The following is a 22,157-nucleotide window of genomic DNA, read 5'->3' on the forward strand; positions in this document are numbered from 1 at the left end:
GGCCTTCGGATTGAGCATTACAGTCGCCTGTAACCTTGCCGATCCAGGTCCTCCATGTATTGATGGCTCCTTGTCCTGTCTCGGTCCGGATGTCCACTACCTGATGTGTTCCTGGTGTCTGCCTTGATGTGTTCCTGATGTCCTGTTCCAGTTCCGGTTGTTCTGCCCTATGTCTTCATCTGGTTCCTGAGCCTTCTGTCCTGTTGGGCCCTGGAGTGGCCAACAGGAGGGATTCGTCCCCCGGGCTCTTGAGCTTCCCTGCCTGCCAGCCGAAGGGGCTTCGGATGTCTGTATCCCAGCATCGGAGTTCCTGCTCGCCTGGATCTTCCCAGCACTCTCCTGTTCCCAGCGTGGTCCGCGACCAGCCTTCCTGGGCTGAGTAGGGCGCGTATGGGACGGGGTGGTCCGCGACTCAGTCCCGTGGGTGTTGGACAGTGCCATGTCTCCTTCCAGCCCTCCTCTTCAACGTCTTGCTTCAGCCTGTCTTGGATGTCTGCTTCAGCCCCCGTCTGACGTCTTCTGTGTAAAGGACTCTGTCTGCCCTCGCCTCTGTCCGGCCTGCTGCCCATTGCCGTTCCCAGCGGCAGGTCCGAAAGGGCCGGGAACAGTCGGAGGACCGTTCATCAGTCAACTTCCCACTGTTGGCTACCATGGGCGTGCAGGTCCGGCTGAGGGTCAGACTCTGTGCCTGCTTCTGTACCCGCCTGGCTCACCATGCCTGCCCAGCTCACCTCCCACGGTGTGGCTGGGGCTCCTCCCTAGCTTTCGCTGTGGCCCAAGGGCTCACCACCAGCTCGAGACGACCGCGCCCGCTCGTAACATTTTCAGTTTGATTCTGGAACCCCTGGCCTTCATGTTAAAGGGAATGGAAATTATCAGAGGCCTCAATGTTGGTGGTCATTCCACGAAGCTAAGTCTGTTTGCAGATGCCATCCTGCTTTTCTTGGATGAATCAAAAAATGATTTTATAACATATCTTGCGTGGTTTTGCAGAATTTGAATCATTTGTAGGGCTGAAAATTAATCTTAAGAGGTCTGACGTCATTCCTTTATATCCCTCCTTAATGGAAAACTGGAGTGATAATTTCCCTTTCAAATGGTCTCCCACCAAAATCAAATATTTAGGAGATCTAGATCCCTTCAGATTTATTATCTCTGTCTTTTTCTATAAATTTCAGGGACTTACTGGAGGTCTTCAGTGTACAACTGCAAACATGGCATGAGTTACCACTCTACCAACTAGGTAGATGTGTACCATTTAAAATGATTTTCTGTCCAACGCTGTTATATAAATTACACATGCTCCTGTGCTGGTTGATTCAAAAGGATTTGGCAATATAAATTACAAATGCTCCTGTGCTGGTTGATTCAAAAGGATTTGGCAATGTCGAAGTTTATGTTTTTAAATTTGGGAGGTGGGAGAAACAATCTAGGGCAAGTTTTGAGAAATTACAATGGAGGGTTGGATGTATCGACTTTTAGGCTGCTCATTGTAGCCTGCCACTTGTAGCTCATAAAAGAACTAGATACATGGGATTTTAAATACATTTTAAATCTGTCAGAAGCTATGGTAGCTTCATTTTCATCTTACAGATGCTATGCTACCTATGGAAGTTAGGGGCAAAAATCTCTTGAAACCAATAATCCCTGCATGGAGGATTTTTGCAATCTCTGGTCCATATCCTCTCAAATCTCTCTGTTCCTTCCGATTGAAGGGAATGTCACTTTCCAACCTGGTAGGGAAAGTACTGTGATTCTAGATTGGTACGAGAAAGGACTTTTCAATATTAGACATCTTATTGATGTTGAGTCCAGAACTAGGTCTAATTTTCAAAAATTACCATGTATAATAGACTTCCCCAGTAACAACTTCTTTGCATTTTCCTTCACCGGTGCTCTCTCCTACTCCTATTTTAAAGGAGCTTACAATGGTTGAGTATCATGGAGTGTAGTGTTGGAGGTATTCTGTTCTTACTGTAAGTAGAGCTCTTGTCTGGATGATCTGACTGGCTTGGCTGAGTACTGGCGGAAAGAACTGGAATCCTCCCTTATTGCTGCCAAAATTAGTACATTGTTTAGGGAGGCTCACAAACTGCCCACTGATGTGAGTGTCAGAGAAGTGCAATACAAAATGTAACCTCACTGTCATATGGGCAATATTATTTATTTATTTCTTAAGCTCTTATATAGAGAATGGGCCTGACTGGGACCAACATGCGCCAGAAATACCAAACCGAACAAGGAAGTCTGGTGCATTGCTTTTTGTTTGTCATAAACATTTTCAGCTTTGGAGGCAAGCTATTCAGATGTTGCAAGATGGCAGCACAGAGATCCTATCCCTTCGTGGGGAGATGTTACTATTGGGGGATTTGGAGTTGATAGTGTCTTCAGCCCATTTCCATTTTCTTAGCTCTACCGGTGTCACATCAGTGACTCTCACAAGTCTGGGTTGGGGGAGAACTTCTGTCCTTTCCATTATGGTGAGAGATGTTCTTGCATATTATGCAAATGGAACGGTATGATGTGTGTTTTCTATCACGCAAGGTTCACTGCCTGGGAAATGTTTTATAAGCTTCTGCCGGATATTAATAAAACGGTCCTGCGTGAACTTGATTACTCAACAGAACGGGGTCCCAAGACTTACATACTAGTAATATTGGTGCTTCTTTAGCTCAGGGCTGGGTGGGAGGTTGGAGTGTGAAGGATGGGGTGCATGAGATTGAGTGTAAGGTGAGGGGAGGGGGGGGAGTAAATGAGAAACTGGTGTGCTGTATGATCCACATTCACTAAGGTTCTGCCCTCTGCTGCTCTTAGATCATTTCTGGGTTCAGATGATGAAGTTGTTTGAATAATTTGCTAAGAGCCTGCAAGGAGCAAAGAAAACATGTATCCCTTGTGCCAGCTAGCAGGACTTAAAAAAAAGAAATGTGTTTAGTTTATTCCATTTCTTGACGGACCACAAATCCAAAAAAGCCAAATGAGTTCCAAAACCTTGCGCAGCACAAGTACTTTCTTTTATTTTTTTCAGTAAATCAACGCGAAGAAGTGGGACTACCAATCTCATGGGAACTCCTGTGCATGTGCAGGAAAAGCCTCTAGGCCTTTCTAGAAAGTTCTGAAGTAATGTCTGGCACCAAAGAGCAGTCATGTGACCCACTTGTGTAACTACTGCGAACTACTGGTACTTAGTATTGCAGAATTATTGTCCAGGCTGATTTTGAATGCTAGGTAGAAAAATACTTGTAGAATATGCCTAAAAAAGTGTCACCTTCCTCTTGTTTGAAAGGCACATCTAGTTACTCACATTCACAAAGTGATAATGACAGATAGGGTTTAGGCCTGTTTCTATGTGAAAAATCAAAGGTGATGCATAGAACATTCAGCACCCACCCAGAATACTACAAATCCCAGAGAGGTCAGACACAAAATCTGCTCTTTGACAGTTTCATCGTCTTAACATCTGTATTTATGTCTTATACCTCTGTTTTAACAACTTCATGATGGGCCAATCGCCACACGCTAATTTACAGCCATCATAAAGCAGCTGTTTGGCTTCACAGGCCTTTTGAAGTCCTGCAACACATATCACAGTGTCAAACTGCAGTTTTGACAGCACGGATAGAAAACCCAGCATATCCACTCACCAGGTTACAAACACACCGTTGAGGAATCTCAACTTTATTTATTTTATTTATTTATTTATTTAGATGCTTTTAAAATATACCGACATTCATAGGACATATCATGCCGGTTCACAATCAACATTGTAAAGGAGGAAGAGGAAATTACAAATAACAGGGAGGGGGGAGGTGGAGCAGTGAAGGAAAAAGGAGAGGATGGGGGTCAGGTGACAGTAAGCGCAGAAGTTGCGGGAAGGAGAAAGGTAGTGAAGTGCTAGGGGAGAGAGAAATTGATAGGAACTGTGTTAAAAAAAACTGAGAATAAAAAATTAACAAATTTACAAAATCAGGAATTCCCTAGGATGCATCAACGGATTAGAAGGGGTAAGGGAATTGGAAGTGGCAGTGGAGGGGGTTTAGGTCTGATTGGAGTCAGGGTATGCTTGTAAGAAGAGCCAGGTTTTGATGCCTTTTTTGAAGTTGGGTAAGGAAGGTTCAAGGCGGAGATACGTGGGAAGAGAATTCCAGAGGGAGGGGCCGGCTATGGTAAAGGCTCTCTCTCTGGTAGTTGAGTGGTGTGCTATTTTGAGGGGTGGGATGTGTACAGTGCCCGCCGTGGAGGCTCTGGATGGACGATTGGATGTACGGAAACGTGGTGTTTCCTTGAGCCATTCGTGGTCATTTTTGTGAAGCACGTTATGGAGTATTGTAAGGGTTTTGTATTTTATACGGAAAGGGATGGGGAGCCAATGCAGTTCTTTTAAAATGGGTGTGATGTGTTCTCTCTTACGAGTGTCTGTGATGATTCGTGCCATGGAGTTCTGCAAGATTTGTAGTGGTTTAATTGTGGCATAGGGCAGGCCTAGGAGAAGTGAATTGCAGTAGTCTAATTTTGATAGGATTGTGGACTGCAATACAAGGCGAAAGTCTTGAAGGTGGAGGAGGGGTTTGAGCTTTTTGAGGATGTGGAGTTTATAGAAGCCGGTTTTTAGAAGGGATTTGATGTGTGGATGAAAATTAAGGTGTTTGTCTAATACAACACCTAGGTCTCTTACAGATGGCAGGATGGGGAGGGTTGTGGGGGTAGTTTTAGTAGAGGCCTGTGAGGTAACCTCGAGTTTGTTGGAAATGAGGATGATTTCAGTTTTTGCTGTGTTAAGAGCGAGTTGGAGGCTGTCTAAGAGAGAGTTAATGGAGGCAAGACAGGATTCCCAGAAGTTTAGAGTTTCTTGTAGGGTTTTTTGCATGGGGATGAGGATCTGTACATCATCCGCATACATGAAGAAATTGAGACCGAGGTTAGAAAGTAGATAGCAGAGGGGAAGAAGATATATGTTAAAGAGGGTGAAGGATAAGGAGGATCCTTGGGGGACACCCTGGAGGAGGGGTATGCGTGGGGACTCAGAGTTGTCAATGTTGACCAGGTATTCTCTATGGGTGAGATATGAGGTAAACCATGAAAGTACAGTGCCAGAGATGCCGATTTCTGATAGCCGGGATAGGAGTATTTGGTGGTTGACAGTGTCGAAAGCAGCAGAGATATCTAGTATAGCGAGTAAGAATGAGGTTCCTTGGTCCATGCCTATATGTATGGTGTTGGTGACTGCCAGAAGGAGGTTTTCCATATTGCGACCTTTACGGAAGCCGAATTGTGCGGGGTGCAGAATGTTGTGGTTTTCGAGGTAGTCAGAGAGCTGGGTATTGACAACCTTTTCAAGTATTTTAGATACAAAAGGGAGGTTGGATATAGGCCGGTAGTTAGAGGGGTCTTTGGGGTCTAAGGTGGGCTTTTTTAGGAGGGGCTTGACTATTGCAAGTTTGAGTGGGTCTGGGACCTTGCCATATGTAAGAGAGCAGTTGATCAAGTCAGATAGAAGTCTGGATATGGATGTGGGAGAAGATAGGAGGGTCTTAGAGGGGATGGTGTCAGCAGAATGGGAAGCAGGTTTCATTCTTTTTAGAATGGTTTCAATTTCAAGGGTAGATGTTTGTTCGACGTCCTGCATTAATAAAGAGAGGCCAGCAAGCTTGCTGAAGAGGTGTATGCGCTGAATTATCAAGCCCACCCTTACACCTTGGCAAGCAAGGCAAAAAAAAAAAAAAAGAATTGCACTTGAAACATAGCAGCTTGACAAGCAACTTGGAATATGCTCAGTAGAAAGCCATACAGACCTTGTCTTTGGAAACTTTGTGAGAAAAAGGGCAGGTGCCATCCGTCTTCTTGCACGTGCCACGTAAGAACCTATGGAGGAAGAGGAGGAGGAAGAGAGATGAGGACCAGAATAGCAGGGCTCGCTGCACACACTATAGTACAGAGGGAACATTGCCAGGGGGTACCTTCTGCCCTATGGGCCCCTGTTTAAAGTTTGATCTGTAGAACTGCTCCACACGCTTTCTCTGACGACACAGCCACATCTTCATACAAAAAATAATCCCATTCGTAAATGGCATAAACATAAAACATACTGGCTGTTTGATGTTTTTATTGTTTGCAAATGAAATGCGATATAAAGACTAGATACATACAGGTAACTAGTGTAAGGCCTGTCAGAAGGGACGGGAGAAAAAGGCATTTACGCGCAAACATCCTCTCCTCCAACCAGCCTGGCCTGCCTGGTACACAGCATGCACACTTTTGCACACACAGCGCCTGGGCAATGTTCGGAAGGCTGGTTTATATGCAGGAAGACATTTCTGGCCACAAGGAAAAGTGCCATCCTTCTGGGTCTCGTTAGAAAATCACTTTATTGCATTTTGTGCACAGTTAAGGTTATTAAGGGACAATTTTTGTTGGGACGCAGACAGTAGACCCCAAGAAGACAAACTCAATCAGTAAATATAACAAAAGAGTTGTTGGAGCATGACTGATAAACTGACCAACACACAAATGCAGCAAATTGTTTCCCCTGGGATTATCACAAGCTCACCACTGGCCACTCCACGGAGCACGGAAGTTGCATGGTGGAAGTGCGGGGCTGCTTCGCCTCGCACGGCACGGCACGTTCAGAAGAGAGACAACTAACAGGCTGGAGAGCAGGAGAAAAACTCTGCTTTAGTCTAAAAGGCTAACGGAAAACAGTTTCTGCTAAGCAGTGTTAACAGCCACTGCAGGGCTCCACAGCTGGAAGTCACAGGTGCTGAGCTCTGTTACTACTCTGCTAGATCCGGTGCCCGGGTAAAACTGCATTAACTGGAATTTCCTTTCCTCCCAGGGTGTGCGCAGCAGGTGAGAGAAGGTGTGCGTGTGGGGAGGGGGGGTGCCTGGACCTCTCCCCAACTATTGCAGGGCCCTCTGATAACTGGAAGAGGATGCAGCTCTCTGCAAAAATCACTTCCAGCACAAAGCCTCAGCATAAAAGTACTGCTTGGATTTCTCTTCAAAGAAGGGCTAATAACAGATCCTCCCCTCCTGTCCAAAATTCTGTCATTCCAGAAATACAACTTTTAACTAAGAGGGACGTGGGATGTGGTACATTTTAAATTAAATAAATATCAAAGGCACACCATGTCGTTTCTGGTCCTGATCCTTTCTATTTTCTCTTCGCTTTGCACATCTAGAAGATTCTGTATATATGAATAAATTGTTACACGACTGGAGAATATCATGAGCTTCTGCAGGAGAACCACTTGCTGGGTCGAGATGACCAAAGGCAGAGGCTACTGGTGGCATTCGGGGCACACACGATCTGTGGCTGGGATTGGGCGACATTAGGAGCGACTGTGAGTGAAGGCCTATGGAGCTTCCTCATTCCGTAGCGCCTTTGCTAAGTTCAGAGAACGGCAGCCTTCTCGGGTGATAAGGAAAAAGCCCGGGTGAGCTCTGAGCTGAAGGGAGTGCAATGCCCTGCCAAGAAAGATCATCCCCCCCCCCCCCCCCACCCACGGGAAAGCAGAAGGACGATGAAATCCTATCCAGAGGCTTCAGCAGGGGTTTTACCACCATCTCTGATAACAGAAGCTACGCTACTCAACGAGTACAAGATGACCTCGGGCCACAAGGACCAAGCATTTTCACCAGAGACAGAGAATGGGAAAAAGCTTTTGGTACACCTGATCCTTCAAAAGATATCAAGAATGAAAGATGCCAGGGCACAAAGCTGTTCTGTCGGTTCAGAGCGGGACGGATACCCTTAATCTACTCCATTCGTAGCAATCGACGTCAGCAGCCGGCTGTGCGTGATATCGTAAACTTATCTCAAGGGAGCTCCGGGTCAGGCGTGACGCAGCTTCATTCAGACCAAGAGCGAGCCCAGAAACCTGCTGTGCCGATGAGAGGTCTGAAGAAGACTGAATGGTTGCTTCAGAAAGCTGGGAAACATCTGGAACCTTTTTTTCAGTCCCCTCCTCCTTTTTTCATATAATTTACTTTATGCAACATAGTAAGCACAATTCACGAATGAGCATTTGCTCTCTGTTCTTGCACTGTGATTACAAATATTTTCATGGCTGCCACTCTACTTTATGCTACTGAGAAAGCCAATACCAACCCCAAAAGAGGCATAAGGTACATCCATGGGAGGCTTAGGCCCCTTCCAAAAGGACATCCATCAAACGAAAGGCAAGCAAGGAGAGACCTGTCCTTTCAGCATTAAGAGCAGAAGGAGCCACAGGACCAGATGGGTGCCTGGAAAAACTGACAATACCCAAGGAAGCTGCTGCAATTCAGGGAGAACAAGGCCAAACCCATCTACAGCTAAAGATTCGTGGAGAGGTACCACAGCACTGACAAGAGTTTCCTCCTTCCCGAAACAGGCAAAAGCAGTCTTTCCCCCAAACCGCTCATTAATGAAGAAGAAATATCCATTAGGCTTGGAATTGATTCTATGATGGCGACACACTATCAGTGAACATAAGCTATAACTTGTGCACCTTATCATTTGTACCTGCTAGACTATCCTTATTGACCGTAATCCTCTCTGAGGCCATTTTGGAAAAAGACGGCACATCAAATGTTTAGAAATGAATAAATAAGTAGAAGCAGCCTCCACTGGTATCATTCCATGAGCCTTAATTCACAAGTTGGGGATTTTTCTCCTACATTTATAGCCATTTTAACAACGATGCTTGGCAAAGGACCACGGCTTGGAGTTCGGCCAGTAGGTGCCACTGTTGAGTGATAACAGACTCCCCAGCTGGGCCCAAGAACTGAATCTGGGTGTTCTGCATGGCACTGCTGCTGAGCAGCCCTGCGTTTTAATTCCTGATCATTGGGCACGGCTCAGTGTTTCTGAGTGCTGTTGAGTGACATGGGATGTGACTGGGTCTTCCCAGCTCCTGCCATGTTTATGGTGGAACCCAGCTCTCCTGCATGGCAATACAAAGCACTGATGCTGGGTTATCGGGTCAGTGCCCACATGACCTATTTTCAGTAGCTGTCTCTTGCAGTAGCACACATGTCTGGAAGACCCCAAATAGTGAGGGAACAACACAGGAGATGAGCTGGACAGAAATTAATTTTTGCTCCCCAGTCCTGTCTCCACTTTAGTTATGCCCAGCTGTGATATTCCTGATAAAAATAAGTTTCTCTCTCAGAAGGCGCCATCAGTTCTCTCCTTGCTTGCGACTCTTGCTTACCTTTCGTTTGATGGATGTCCTTTTGGAAGGGACCTAAGCCTGCGCTAATGCTGGACTAGTAAAAGAACTGTAATCTTGATTAGAGGGATCAATGGCAGTACTGCACAGTACCATGAGAATAGCGCCAGATTTTCCTCTCATGCAGGCCTAGGCACAGGTGCGGTGGCGGGGGTTCCCCTGAGAAGCTGTGAGATCGAGGAGGCCTCTTCAAAAATGCAATGTGATCAAAGGGCAGCTTCTTTTCTTGTTTCTCCCCTGGGACCCATCCCCTTAAAGGCACAGAGCACCCCCCCCCCCGACTGGTGCCTGCTGGTAAGCTGGGCCTGTGGACGCCATGGAGGCTTCATAGCTGTTGGGGGGAAGATAGTCATGGTTATTGCACTATGACAATACCTAATGGCTGGATTTAGGGCCCACAATTGCAGCCCTGGTGCATGGGCTCCAGTTGAGGACTCTCGCAGCAATGAGTGGGCTGATTGAGGTGGGAGGGGAAATAAAATAGGGGTAAAAACCCCTGGCTGGCTGTGAATAATGGCTCATGATGACAGTTCCCAGCCCTGCCTTCAAAAGGAGCAGGAGAAAACTAACAGAGCCCCTCCCCCCATTGTGGATCTATGGGACACCGAAACATGGTGGGTCATAAAAATGTGCCAAGTGAGGGGGACATTTGTAACCACACATGTGACCTGGGGTCAGCTGGCAGATCTGGTTCGCAGCCAGGAAATTAAAAGCAGATTTAAATAACGGGAAAGGTACTGCCGAAAGCAAAGAGTAGCATTGCTCTCCGAGAAGCTCTGACATTCAGGCAGAGTTGGAGTCCGATGAGAGGCTCTCTTTATCATGAACAAAATGCAACTTGGAAATGTGAATTAATCCAGCAGTCAGTGAAAATCAGCAAACGCCGAAAGACCAAGTGATCAGAGTGGAAGCATATTTAGTAAAACGTGCAGGCCAGCTGAAATGTTTAGGAGCCAGAAAAATTCTCTTTTATCATCATCTACCTTTTCTTATTTTTTGCTCGGTCTATTTTTGGTAGTTTTTTTGCTTATTTTATTCTTTTACTTTATTTTGTTTGCTCTTCCTCCCCAGTCCCCCTTTCATCTCTTCCTTCTCCTCCCCATGCCTTCCTCCAGCCTCTTCCTCCTTCCCTCCTCTAGTCTCTTCTCCCCCATCCCTATCTTGGTATCACATCTCGATGTTTGACAGTGGCAGTGCCAACACATAAGCGACTTGGCCTAAAAAAAAAACCAACAGGAAAACTTTTGGACGTATAAGATGTCATAGAGGGACTGACCTAAGTATATTTTTCAATTTGCCCTGGTCACAGATCTTACTTGAAGTTTAAATCTGCGCAAATCAGGTTTCCAAAAATTGTATGTGGTCTGTTTTAACTTTGTCCTGTGGAATTCACTACGGACTTTATGAATAATGGACTCCAGAGTTGTGACTGCACTTAATTATACTTGTGAGCTCTCAGGTGCCAATGGGTCCCTTGTGATAGACTGGTTTGCACGTGTTTCAGCTAAGTTGCTGTTTCTGCTTGAATGATAGATTCATTTACATTCCAAACTTACATTGTTCCATGGAGTCTTTTCTATTCATTTTTATATCAGGAGCCTTGGTTGGAATACAAATTTCAGAATTAAAAATTATTGATATTTCAACTTGGAGAATCCCTGGATTTAATTTATTGTGTATCCTAATATTTTGTCATCTTCTTCTCTAGAGCCAGGCTTTGGTTTAATTCTCATACGCCAAGAATTAGAGATCATTCCTCCCGTCCAGGGTCAAGTGGAGGTCCTACCCCCAAATACCCTGACTTGGAAATGAGTGTCAGTGCCAAACCCAAACCCATGTTCTTAGTATCAGATACCACTCCATAATTAATCCCCAGCCCCTGTACTTGGCATCAAATGCCACAGTTCGGCCTAATATAGTGCTGGGGTGGACATGACAGTTAAGAATCACTTAGCGTTACTAGTGAGGCCTAGTCAGTCACGTGAAAGATTCTCCGTCTCTTCCCCGCTTTGTGCCAGTATGCAGAAACACTAATATAGTGCTGGGGTGGACATGACAGTTAAGCATCACTTAGCATTACTAGTGAGGCCTAGTCAGTCAAGTGAAAGATTCTCCGTCTCTTCCCCGCTTTGTGCCAGTATGCAGAAACACTAATATAGTGCTGGGGTGGACATGACAGTTAAGCATCACTTAGCATTACTAGTGAGGCCTAGTCAGTCAAGTGAAAGATTCTCCGTCTCTTCCCCGCTTTGTGCCAGTATGCAGAAACACTAATATAGTGCTGGGGTGGACATGACAGTTAAGCATCACTTAGCATTACTAGTGAGGCCTAGTCAGTCACGTGAAAGATTCTCCGTCTCTTCCCCGCTTTGTGCCAGTATGCAGAAACACTAATATAGTGCTGGGGTGGACATGACAGTTAAGCATCACTTAGCATTACTAGTGAGGCCTAGTCAGTCACGTGAAAGATTCTCCGTCTCTTCCCTGCTTTGTGCCAGTATGCAGAAAACACTAATATAGTGCTGGGGTGGACATGACAGTTAAGCATCACTTATAGCATTACTAGTGAGGCCTAGTCAGTCAAGTGAAAGATTCTCCATCTCTTCCCTGCTTTGTGCCAGTATGCAGAAACACTAATATAGTGCTGGGGTGGACATGACAGTTAAGCATCACTTAGCATTACTAGTGAGGCCTAGTCAGTCACGTGAAAGATTCTCCGTCTCTTCCCCGCTTTGTGCCAGTATGCAGAAACACTAATATAGTGCTGGGGTGGACATGACAGTTAAGCATCACTTAGCATTACTAGTGAGGCCTAGTCAGTCACGTGAAAGATTCTCCGTCTCTTCCCCGCTTTGTGCCAGTATGCAGAAACACTAATATAGTGCTGGGGTGGACATGACAGTTAAGCATCACTTAGCATTACTAGTGAGGCCTAGTCAGTCACGTGAAAGATTCTCCATCTCTTCCCTGCTTTGTGCCAGTATGCAGAAACACTAATATAGTGCTGGGGTGGACATGACAGTTAAGCATCACTTATAGCATTACTAGTGAGGCCTAGTCAGTCAAGTGAAAGATTCTCCATCTCTTCCCTGCTTTGTGCCAGTATGCAGAAACACTAATATAGTGCTGGGGTGGACATGACAGTTAAGCATCACTTAGCATTACTAGTGAGGCCTAGTCAGTCACGTGAAAGATTCTCCGTCTCTTCCCCGCTTTGTGCCAGTATGCAGAAACACTAATATAGTGCTGGGGTGGACATGACAGTTAAGCATCACTTAGCATTACTAGTGAGGCCTAGTCAGTCACGTGAAAGATTCTCCGTCTCTTCCCCGCTTTGTGCCAGTATGCAGAAACACTAATATAGTGCTGGGGTGGACATGACAGTTAAGCATCACTTAGCATTACTAGTGAGGCCTAGTCAGTCAAGTGAAAGATTCTCCATCTCTTCCCTGCTTTGTGCCAGTATGCAGAAACACTAATATAGTGCTGGGGTGGACATGACAGTTAAGCATCACTTAGCATTACTAGTGAGGCCTAGTCAGTCACGTGAAAGATTCTCCGTCTCTTCCCCGCTTTGTGCCAGTATGCAGAAACACTAATATAGTGCTGGGGTGGACATGACAGTTAAGCATCACTTAGCATTACTAGTGAGGCCTAGTCTGTCAAGTGAAAGATTCTCCGTCTCTTCCCCTCTTTGTGCCAGTATGCAGAAACACTAATATAGTGCTGGGGTGGACATGACAGTTAAGCATCACTTAGCATTACTAGTGAGGCCTAGTCAGTCACGTGAAAGATTCTCCGTCTCTTCCCCGCTTTGTGCCAGTATGCAGAAACACTAATATAGTGCTAGGGTGGACATGACAGTTAAGCATCACTTAGCATTACTAGTGAGGCCTAGTCAGTCACGTGAAAGATTCTCCGTCTCTTCCCCGCTTTGTGCCAGTATGCAGAAACACTAATATAGTGCTGGGGTGGACATGACAGTGAAGCATCACTTAGCATTACTAGTGAGGCCTAGTCAGTCATGTGAAAGATTCTCCGTCTCTTCCCCGCTTTGTGCCAGTATGCAGAAACACTAATATAGTGCTGGGGTGGACATGACAGTTAAGCATCACTTAGCATTACTAGTGAGGCCTAGTCAGTCACGTGAAAGATTCTCCGTCTCTTCCCCGCTTTGTGCCAGTATGCAGAAACACTAATATAGTGCTGGGGTGGACATGACAGTGAAGCATCACTTAGCATTACTAGTGAGGCCTAGTCAGTCATGTGAAAGATTCTCCGTCTCTTCCCCGCTTTGTGCCAGTATGCAGAAACACTAATATAGTGCTGGGGTGGACATGACAGTTAAGCATCACTTAGCATTACTAGTGAGGCCTAGTCAGTCACGTGAAAGATTCTCCGTCTCTTCCCCGCTTTGTGCCAGTATGCAGAAACACTAATATAGTGCTGGGGTGGACATGACAGTTAAGCATCACTTAGCATTACTAGTGAGGCCTAGTCAGTCACGTGAAAGATTCTCCATCTCTTCCCTGCTTTGTGCCAGTATGCAGAAACACTAATATAGTGCTGGGGTGGACATGACAGTTAAGCATCACTTATAGCATTACTAGTGAGGCCTAGTCAGTCACGTGAAAGATTCTCCATCTCTTCCCTGCTTTGTGCCAGTATGCAGAAACACTAATATAGTGCTGGGGTGGACATGACAGTTAAGCATCACTTATAGCATTACTAGTGAGGCCTAGTCAGTCACGTGAAAGATTCTCCGTCTCTTCCCTGCTTTGTGCCAGTATGCAGAAACACTAATATAGTGCTGGGGTGGACATGACAGTTAAGCATCACTTATAGCATTACTAGTGAGGCCTAGTCAGTCACGTGAAAGATTCTCCGTCTCTTCCCTGCTTTGTGCCAGTATGCAGAAACACTAATATAGTGCTGGGGTGGACATGACAGTTAAGCATCACTTAGCATTACTAGTGAGGCCTAGTCAGTCAAGTGAAAGATTCTCCATCTCTTCCCTGCTTTGTGCCAGTATGCAGAAACACTAATATAGTGCTGGGGTGGACATGACAGTTAAGCATCACTTAGCATTACTAGTGAGGCCTAGTCAGTCAAGTGAAAGATTCTCCGTCTCTTCCCCGCTTTGTGCCAGTATGCAGAAACACTAATATAGTGCTGGGGTGGACATGACAGTTAAGCATCACTTAGTATTACTAGTGAGGCCTAGTCAGTCACGTGAAAGATTCTCCGTCTCTTCCCCGCTTTGTGCCAGTATGCAGAAACACTAATATAGTGCTGGGGTGGACATGACAGTTAAGCATCACTTAGCATTACTAGTGAGGCCTAGTCAGTCACGTGAAAGATTCTCCATCTCTTCCCCGCTTTGTGCCAGTATGCAGAAAGACTTCTGGATGACACCTTGAAGGCCGCTTTCTTTCCCACAGAAGATAAAGAAATTATATCAAGCAACAAGGTTGTTACTTCAAAGACACATGGCAAGAGCTTTATGGACTAAAAATACACAAGAAGTGCCATGCTGGGCTCAGACCAAGGTCCACCGAGCCCGGTATCCTATCCTCAACAGAGGCCAGTGTGGGTCACAAGTACCTGACAGATCCCAAAAAGCTGATCTTTTTCACGCCTAGGGATAAGCAATGACTTTCCCAAGTCTACCTGGCTAATAAAGCCGCTCATTGACTGCAGTAATTTGTCCAGTCCTCTAATGTTAGTTGCCTCCTCCGGTAACAGATTCCATGTGCGCTGCGTGAGAAAGCACTTCCCACGATTTGTTTTAAAGCTGCCGGTTGCTAGTTTCATGGAGCGTCCCCTATTTGAAGGGTAAATAACCCTTCCCTACTTACTTGTTCCATTCCTCTCATGATTTTACAAATCTCAATCATACCCCCCCTCCCCCAGTCATCTCTTCTCCACCCTCTCTCCGTAAGGGAGCTTCTCCAGGCCCATTATCAGTTTTGCCGCTCTTTGTACATTTCTATGTCCATTATGTCTTTTTTTGAGCTGGAGGCAACCAAACCTGCATGCAGTACTCAAGTGGCTGTCACAGCATGGATGTATATATAAAGGAAATATGATATTTTCAATTTTGCCCTCTCTTTCTTTCCAAATAACACCTAGCACTCTATTTGTCTTTTTGTCCGCCACCACACGTTGAGCCGAAGTTTTCAAGGTATCGCCCACAAGGACTCCAAAGGCCTTTTTCCTGGGCGGTGATGGAGCCCAGCATTGTGTACTCAGAGTCTGGTTTATTTTTCCCTTACATTTTAAATTGCTTCTGCCATTTAGATGCCCAGCTTCCTAGTCTCATAAGGTCCTTATCCAGTTCCTTATAATTCACTGCTGGTTCAACAACCACCTGCAAAAGGATTCTTATTTATTTGATTTCTATTCTGCTTTTCAGGCACTTCAATGTACTAAAAAGCAACATTACTAACTTGAGACCAGTGTACTGTCTTTACTGTTAATTGGAATGATAATAAAAAACTCTGGCCTGGCACGGACAATGCAAATAGAGCTCTAACAATAGCAGCAAGAGACTCCGGCATTCCTCCTTCCATCCGTTCTGGCCAAAATGGGGAGCCAGCTGATTTGGATGGTTTGGTAATTAAGCATAGGAAGAGCTTAGGACAGACTCTAAATCAGTGCTTTATCTTCCAACAGAGTTACAATACATTTCGTGCACTACTGCTTGGTCTCTGTCTGATAATCACTTCAATGCAGGCCTTCTCAAACCTGCCCTGGGGACCCCACAGGAGATCCACAAGGAACGTGCAGGAGAGAAATGTGCATATCTCGAGTCTCCATGGCATGCAAAGCTCTCTCCTGCATATTCCTTGTGGATCTCCTGTGGGGTCCCCAGCGCAGCTTTACTGGCTCTAACACCATCTTTACATCACCTTTTTAGTGGACCAGCTACACCCCCTGGCATTTTGGATTCAGAATAAAATACCAAGCTGAGCCTCAGGTGCCACCCGATCTCGTCTTTGCCACGGTCCAGGTTCTGGCCCCGTGGATCACTTCTGCCACTGACCTCCCCCCGTCAGCACAAACCTAGCTTCTCTAGCATCCTCTCCTTTCATTCCCCCCTCCCCCCCTTCCTCCTGGCCCAGTCTTAAGTACTTTACAAGGCGACCCAATGCCAGGACGGCTCCTCCCAGCGCACATACCTGGTGCACACGGCCACTTTCTCTGGATCGTGGATGTAAGGGCAGGACTCTCCGCGGTTACACTTCCCAAAACGGTTGTAGTACATGCAATATTCTTTCTTCTTCTCCTTCTTCTGCTTGGCTTGGCGAATGATTGCGAGGCTGCGCTGAACAGCTCGGCTATATGGGGGGAAGAGAGAGAGACTTCCTTTTTACAAAAACCTTTACATGGTTATTTTTCCAAAATCTTTGCAAGCCTTTGAGTTTAGAAGGTTAATCCTGACTTTCTTGATAGCAAAAAGTAAAGCTAGGGGACCACTGGTGGGTTTCCTGACAGGCACATCCCAGTTACTCACATACATGAAATGATAATGACAGATAGGGATTTAGGTCCCGACAGCTGAACATGGAGGTGCCATACAAGGACCTTCACCTTCTAGGCCTTAGAAACAGAGAAACAGGATGGTAGAAAAAGACCACATGGCCTATCTCGTCTGCCCATCCACAGCAACCATTCAGCTTTACAATCCCTCCCGTTCCCTCAGAGAACCTCTGTTTTTATCCCGTGCTTTCTTAAATTCAGATACTGTCCTTGTATCCGCCATCTCCACAGGAAGGCTATCTCAAGCATCCCCTACCATCTCTGTAAAGAAATATTTCCTTAGATTACTTTCACCCTCTTCCCAAGACCACTCGTTCTAGAGCCTCCTTTCCTTTGAAAGAGGCTCACCTCCTGTGCATGGAAACCTTGGAGGCATCTTAACGTCTCTCTCATATCTCCCCTATCTTGCCTTTCCCCCAAGCATATATATATATTTAGATCTTTAGATCTTTACGTCTGTCCCCATATGCTTTAGACCCAGGACCAGCTTCCGGCCAGACTCCAACCGGTTAATCTGGCCATTAACATTAATCAACCTCCTGCCAGAATTCTGAAATAAAAGTACATCTGAAAACTATTTCAAAACAGAATACTGGGCAGCTGGTACCACTTGGATGTTCAGTCAGTGTTGTTATGTTACTAGCTTTATTTTCCTTATATAGTCCCGGTTTTTTTCCTGGTCTTAAATGCGATCTTGTGATCTTTTACGTTCCGTTTGTGCCTGTATTGTAATTATTTTGTTTACCTTAATGTTTCATAACCTAGATTTTTTTTTTTTGATTGCATGTATAGGTGATACAGTCTATAAAGAAAAAGTTAAAAAAAAAAACCCCAAAACAAAAGGAGAAGGTAAACTGAAAGCTAAGCAGCAGACAATCTTTCCAGGAATAGTGAGAGACGTGGGAGGGAAGGGGGTGCCCTGGAGAGCGCACAGAACAGGCCCGGCCACTTTGAGTCTAATACCGAGGGAGCTCCATGGCTCACCAAGGTCAGGCCTGATCTGCACTCACCGATGAAACAGGGGGAAAGCCTCTGGAGTGCGGTGCAAGATTTAAGCCCGGGACAATGCTACTTGAAAGAAGAGAAAAAAAGAATAAAAGTACAAATCAAACGAGGGCCTCTATCTCTCACACGTCCCTCTCCTAAGGAACCAGACTGGCGTTTGCTGCTTTTAAAATGAGATTTGCAGACAGCCTGAGAGGCTAAAGTCTGCGGCTCCATTTTACCCAAAACAACTTCAGCCAGAATGTTTGAAATCTGATTTATGGGCATAAATACGCTTTGAAAATCCACAGGTGGGTGCAGAACCCTTGCGGCCCACACACACAGGTAACTTCCTCCTTGTCAATTTACAAATATCAAAAGTATGTCTGTAAATCCTGATTCCACCCCAACCCCCAACACCAATTTAGTAAATACCTAAAAGTACACGCAAACTTGTGCCCCATGCACATGTACCAGCCCACATGTACCTGCCCCATGTACCACATGTACCAGCCCCATGTACCACATGTACCTGCCAGGACTATTTACATAAAAGGCACTTACATGCATAAAACTACCTGTGAAAATTAGCCCCTTACAGGTATGAGGGAGGAGTCTGATGGGGGCTCTTTATCTTTAATCAATTTCTCTCTCTCTCTCTCTTGCAATCAAACAGGGCAAGACGTCAGGTGTAGCAAGAGACAGCGAAGGTGTAATCCAGCCCCAGGGCATGAAGGTGTGAGGGACAGCAAAAGTGTAATCCAGTCCCAAGGTATGAAGGTGTGAGGGACAGGGAAGGAGCGATCCAGCCCCAGGGTATGAAGGTGTGAGGGACGGGGAAGGAGCGATCCAGCCCCAGGGTATGAAGGTGTGAGGGACGGGGAAGGAGCGATCCAGTCCCAGGGTATGAAGGTGTGAGGGACAGGGAAGGAGCGATCCAGCCCCAGGGTATGAAGGTGTGAGGGACGGGGAAGGAGCGATCCAGCCCCAGGGTATGAAGGTGTGAGGGACGGGGAAGGAGCGATCCAGCTCCAGGGTGTGAAGGTGTGAGGGACAGGGAAGGAGTGATCCGGCCCCAGGGTGTGAAGGTGTGAGGGACAGGGAAGGAGCGATCCAGCCCCAGGGTATGAAGGTGTGAGGGATAGGGAAGGAGCGATCCAGTCCCAGGGTATGAAGGTATGAGGGACAGGGAAGGAGTGATCCAGCCCCAGGGTATGAAGGTGTGAGGGACAGGGAAGGAGTGATCCAGCCCCAGGGTATGAAGGTGTGAGGGACAGGGAAGAAGTGATCCAGCTCCAGGGTATGAAGGTGTGAGGGACAGGGAAGAAGTGATCCAGCTCCAGGGTATGAAGGTGTGAGGGACAGGGAAGGAGCGATCCAGCCCCAGGGTATGAAGGTGTGAGGGACAGGGAAGGAGCGATCCAGCCCCAGGGTATGAAGGTGTGAGGGATGGGGAAGGAGCGATCCAGTCCCAGGGTATGAAGGTGTGAGGGACGGGGAAGGAGCGATCCAGTCCCAGGGTATGAAGGTGTGAGGGACAGGGAAGGAGCGATCCAGCCCCAGGGTATGAAGGTGTGAGGGACAGGGAAGGAGCGATCCAGCCCCAGGGTATGAAGGTGTGAGGGACAGGGAAGGAGCGATCCAGCCCCAGGGTATGAAGGTGTGAGGGACAGGGAAGGAGCGATCCAGCCCCAGGGTATGAAGGTGTGAGGGATAGGGAAGGAGCGATCCAGTCCCAGGGTATGAAGGTGTGAGGGACGGGGAAGGAGCAATCCAGCCCCAGGGTATGAAGGTGTGAGGGACAGGGAAGGAGCGATCCAGCCCCAGGGTATGAAGGTGTGAGGGATAGGGAAGGAGCGATCCAGTCCCAGGGTATGAAGGTGTGAGGGACGGGGAAGGAGCGATCCAGTCCCAGGGTATGAAGGTGTGAGGGACGGGGAAGGAGCGATCCAGCCCCAGGGTATGAAGGTGTGAGGGATAGGGAAGGAGCGATCCAGCCCCAGGGTATGAAGGTGTGAGGGACAGGGAAGGAGCGATCCAGCCCCAGGGTATGAAGGTGTGAGGGATAGGGAAGGAGCGATCCAGTCCCAGGGTATGAAGGTGTGAGGGACAGGGAAGGAGCGATCCAGTCCCAGGGTATGAAGGTGTGAGGGATAGGGAAGGAGCGATCCAGTCCCAGGGTATGAAGGTGTGAGGGATAGGGAAGGAGCGATCCAGTCCCAGGGTGTGAAGGTGTGAGGGATAGGGAAGGAGCGATCCAGCCCCAGGGCATGAAGGTGTGAGAGCAGGGAAGGAGCGATCCAGCCCCAGGGTATGAAGGTGTGAGGGACAGGGAAGGAGCGATCCAGTCCCAGGGTATGAAGGTGTGAGGGATAGGGAAGGAGTGATCCAGTCCCAGGGCATGAAGGTGTGAGAGCAGGGAAGGAGCGATCCAGTCCCAGGGTGTGAAGGTGTGAGGGGATAGGGAAGGAGTGATCCAGCCCCAGGGCATGGAGGTGTGAGGGACAGGGAAGGAGCGATCCAGCCCCAGGGTGTGAAGGTGTGAGGGGATAGGGAAGGAGCGATCCAGCCCCACGGCATGGAGGTGTGAGGGACAGGGAAGGTGTGACCCAGCTGCACTGAATGAATAGGTTTCCTGACTGTGGGAGCAGTGATTGCTGCTGAATGTCCATTTGTTCCTCCTATAGCTCTAAGGAAACTGACTGTTTAATACTTAAGTCCCACTGCCTTTTTTGTGGAGAAAGAGTTTCTTGCAGTGTTGTGAGGGACTTACTTTGAGCATCAGTACCTGCCATTCTGAGTCATTAGAACTTGACATTCTGTTCCCAGCTGTCAAAATCATGGCGTCTGGATTTATAGGAACAAGAACCTTCTCTATAGCCCTTGGTCACCCTATGGAATTACTGAAGTCTGCTTATTATTAGCTCTACAGCACTACAGAATCTATTTATCTGATATACATTCAAGCTGCATCACATCTGTACCATGTATAGTAAGAGACAAACCTTGCAATGTAGCGGCTTGGTGTCGCCGATTTGCTGGGACAGTTAGGGACTGGATAACCAGGGTAGTTGGCAGAACCATCCAACCTTCCTGAGAGGATAGAGAAGACCAGAACACAACAGTTACAGCTAGCCCTTAGTGAGGCATTCAGAATAGTATACGCAGGTAATAACACAAAGGCAAACATAATACCGAGCTCATCACAGCCTGGTGAGTGAGCTCACATCGGCAGGAGTCTGGGCTCACCAGCTTCATACCCCCCCTCCCCCCTTCTTTCTGTGCCATTAAGAGGCCCAGCAGTTCCCCCAATGCCTTTCTGTGGGAGTGGGACGGGAGGATGAGAGGAAGTCGTGCTGAGACCACCTCCCTATCTGCTGCAGCCGGTGACTAGGAAATATACTACAGCAGTGCTGCTGCCAGACGTTGTCCTCGAGCTCTGGATTTAAGGTAGGGGGAGGACCGAATGAAGGGGCAGTGAAGGAGGGGCCCAGGAAGAAGAAAATATACCATACAGAGTAAGAGAAAAGTGGAAGAAGAGCAAAGGGATCATGGGGGAGAAGGCAAAGTGACACGGAATGCAAGGGGCAATGATGGAGTGCGTGGCAGCAATGCGGGGTCATACAGAGAGGGAGAAGAAGTGGAGGGGTCTACAGAGCAAGGGGCAGTGATGGAGAGGTCCAGGGAGAATAGAACATAACATAAGAACATAAGATATGCCATAATGGGTCAGACCAAAGATCCCAACCATGGCCAATTGAAGTCAAAAGTACCTGGCAAGTAGCCAAACATTAAATACATCCCATGCTACTAATGTCGGCAACAAACAATGGCTATTCCCTATTGATTAGTAACAGTTTGAGGACGCCTCCAAGAACTTATCCAAACCTTTTTTTAAACCCAGCATTAACTACCTTAATCACATCCTCTGGCAATGGTGCATTGAATGAAAAAGAATTTTCTCTGATTGGTTTTAAATGTGCTACTTTCTAATTTCAAGTTAGCAAGTAGGACAATGATGGAGAGGCCCAAGGTGGCTAGCGCAGGGATGGAGGGGTATAGAAGGAGGAACATAGAGAGAATAAGGCAGTGATGGAGGTACCTAGAAAACATAGGGCAGTGACAGAGAGACACAAAGAGCATGGGGCAGCAATAGAGAGTTACACAGAGAGACGGGGAAGAAATGGAGGGGCACAGGGAAGAATAGAGATCAGCATATGTTTTTGTGTGCGTTTGTGATTGGGTATGTGTGAATGTCACAGACAGAAAGGCTGTGCCTTCTGTATGTATGTCTGTGAAAGAGAGCAGCTGTATACCTGCCTGTGAAAGAGAGAAATTCTGTGTGTGTGTGTATGTATGATTGTAAAAGAGAGAAACTGTGGCTGTGTGTGTATATGTGTGTCTATGAGAGAGAGAGAC

The 22,157-nt window shown here is 46.8% G+C and overlaps 1 protein-coding gene across 1 annotated transcript in view; it reads right to left on the reverse strand.

The window, feature by feature from the left end:
* Positions 1-22,157, reverse strand: part of ZC3H3 (zinc finger CCCH-type containing 3) — a 777,623-nt gene that overhangs the window by 234,268 nt on the left and 521,198 nt on the right. Inside the window, exons 6-8 of the mRNA XM_029592180.1 lie at positions 20,744-20,831; positions 16,394-16,552; positions 5,793-5,862 (exon numbers count right to left, since the gene is read on the reverse strand). Coding sequence (XP_029448040.1) covers positions 5,793-5,862; positions 16,394-16,552; positions 20,744-20,831 — 317 coding nt within the window. The remainder of the gene's footprint in view (positions 1-5,792; positions 5,863-16,393; positions 16,553-20,743; positions 20,832-22,157) is intronic.

The sequence above is a fragment of the Rhinatrema bivittatum genome, chromosome 2, assembly GCF_901001135.1.
Source record: "Rhinatrema bivittatum chromosome 2, aRhiBiv1.1, whole genome shotgun sequence".
NCBI lineage: Eukaryota > Metazoa > Chordata > Amphibia > Gymnophiona > Rhinatrematidae > Rhinatrema > Rhinatrema bivittatum.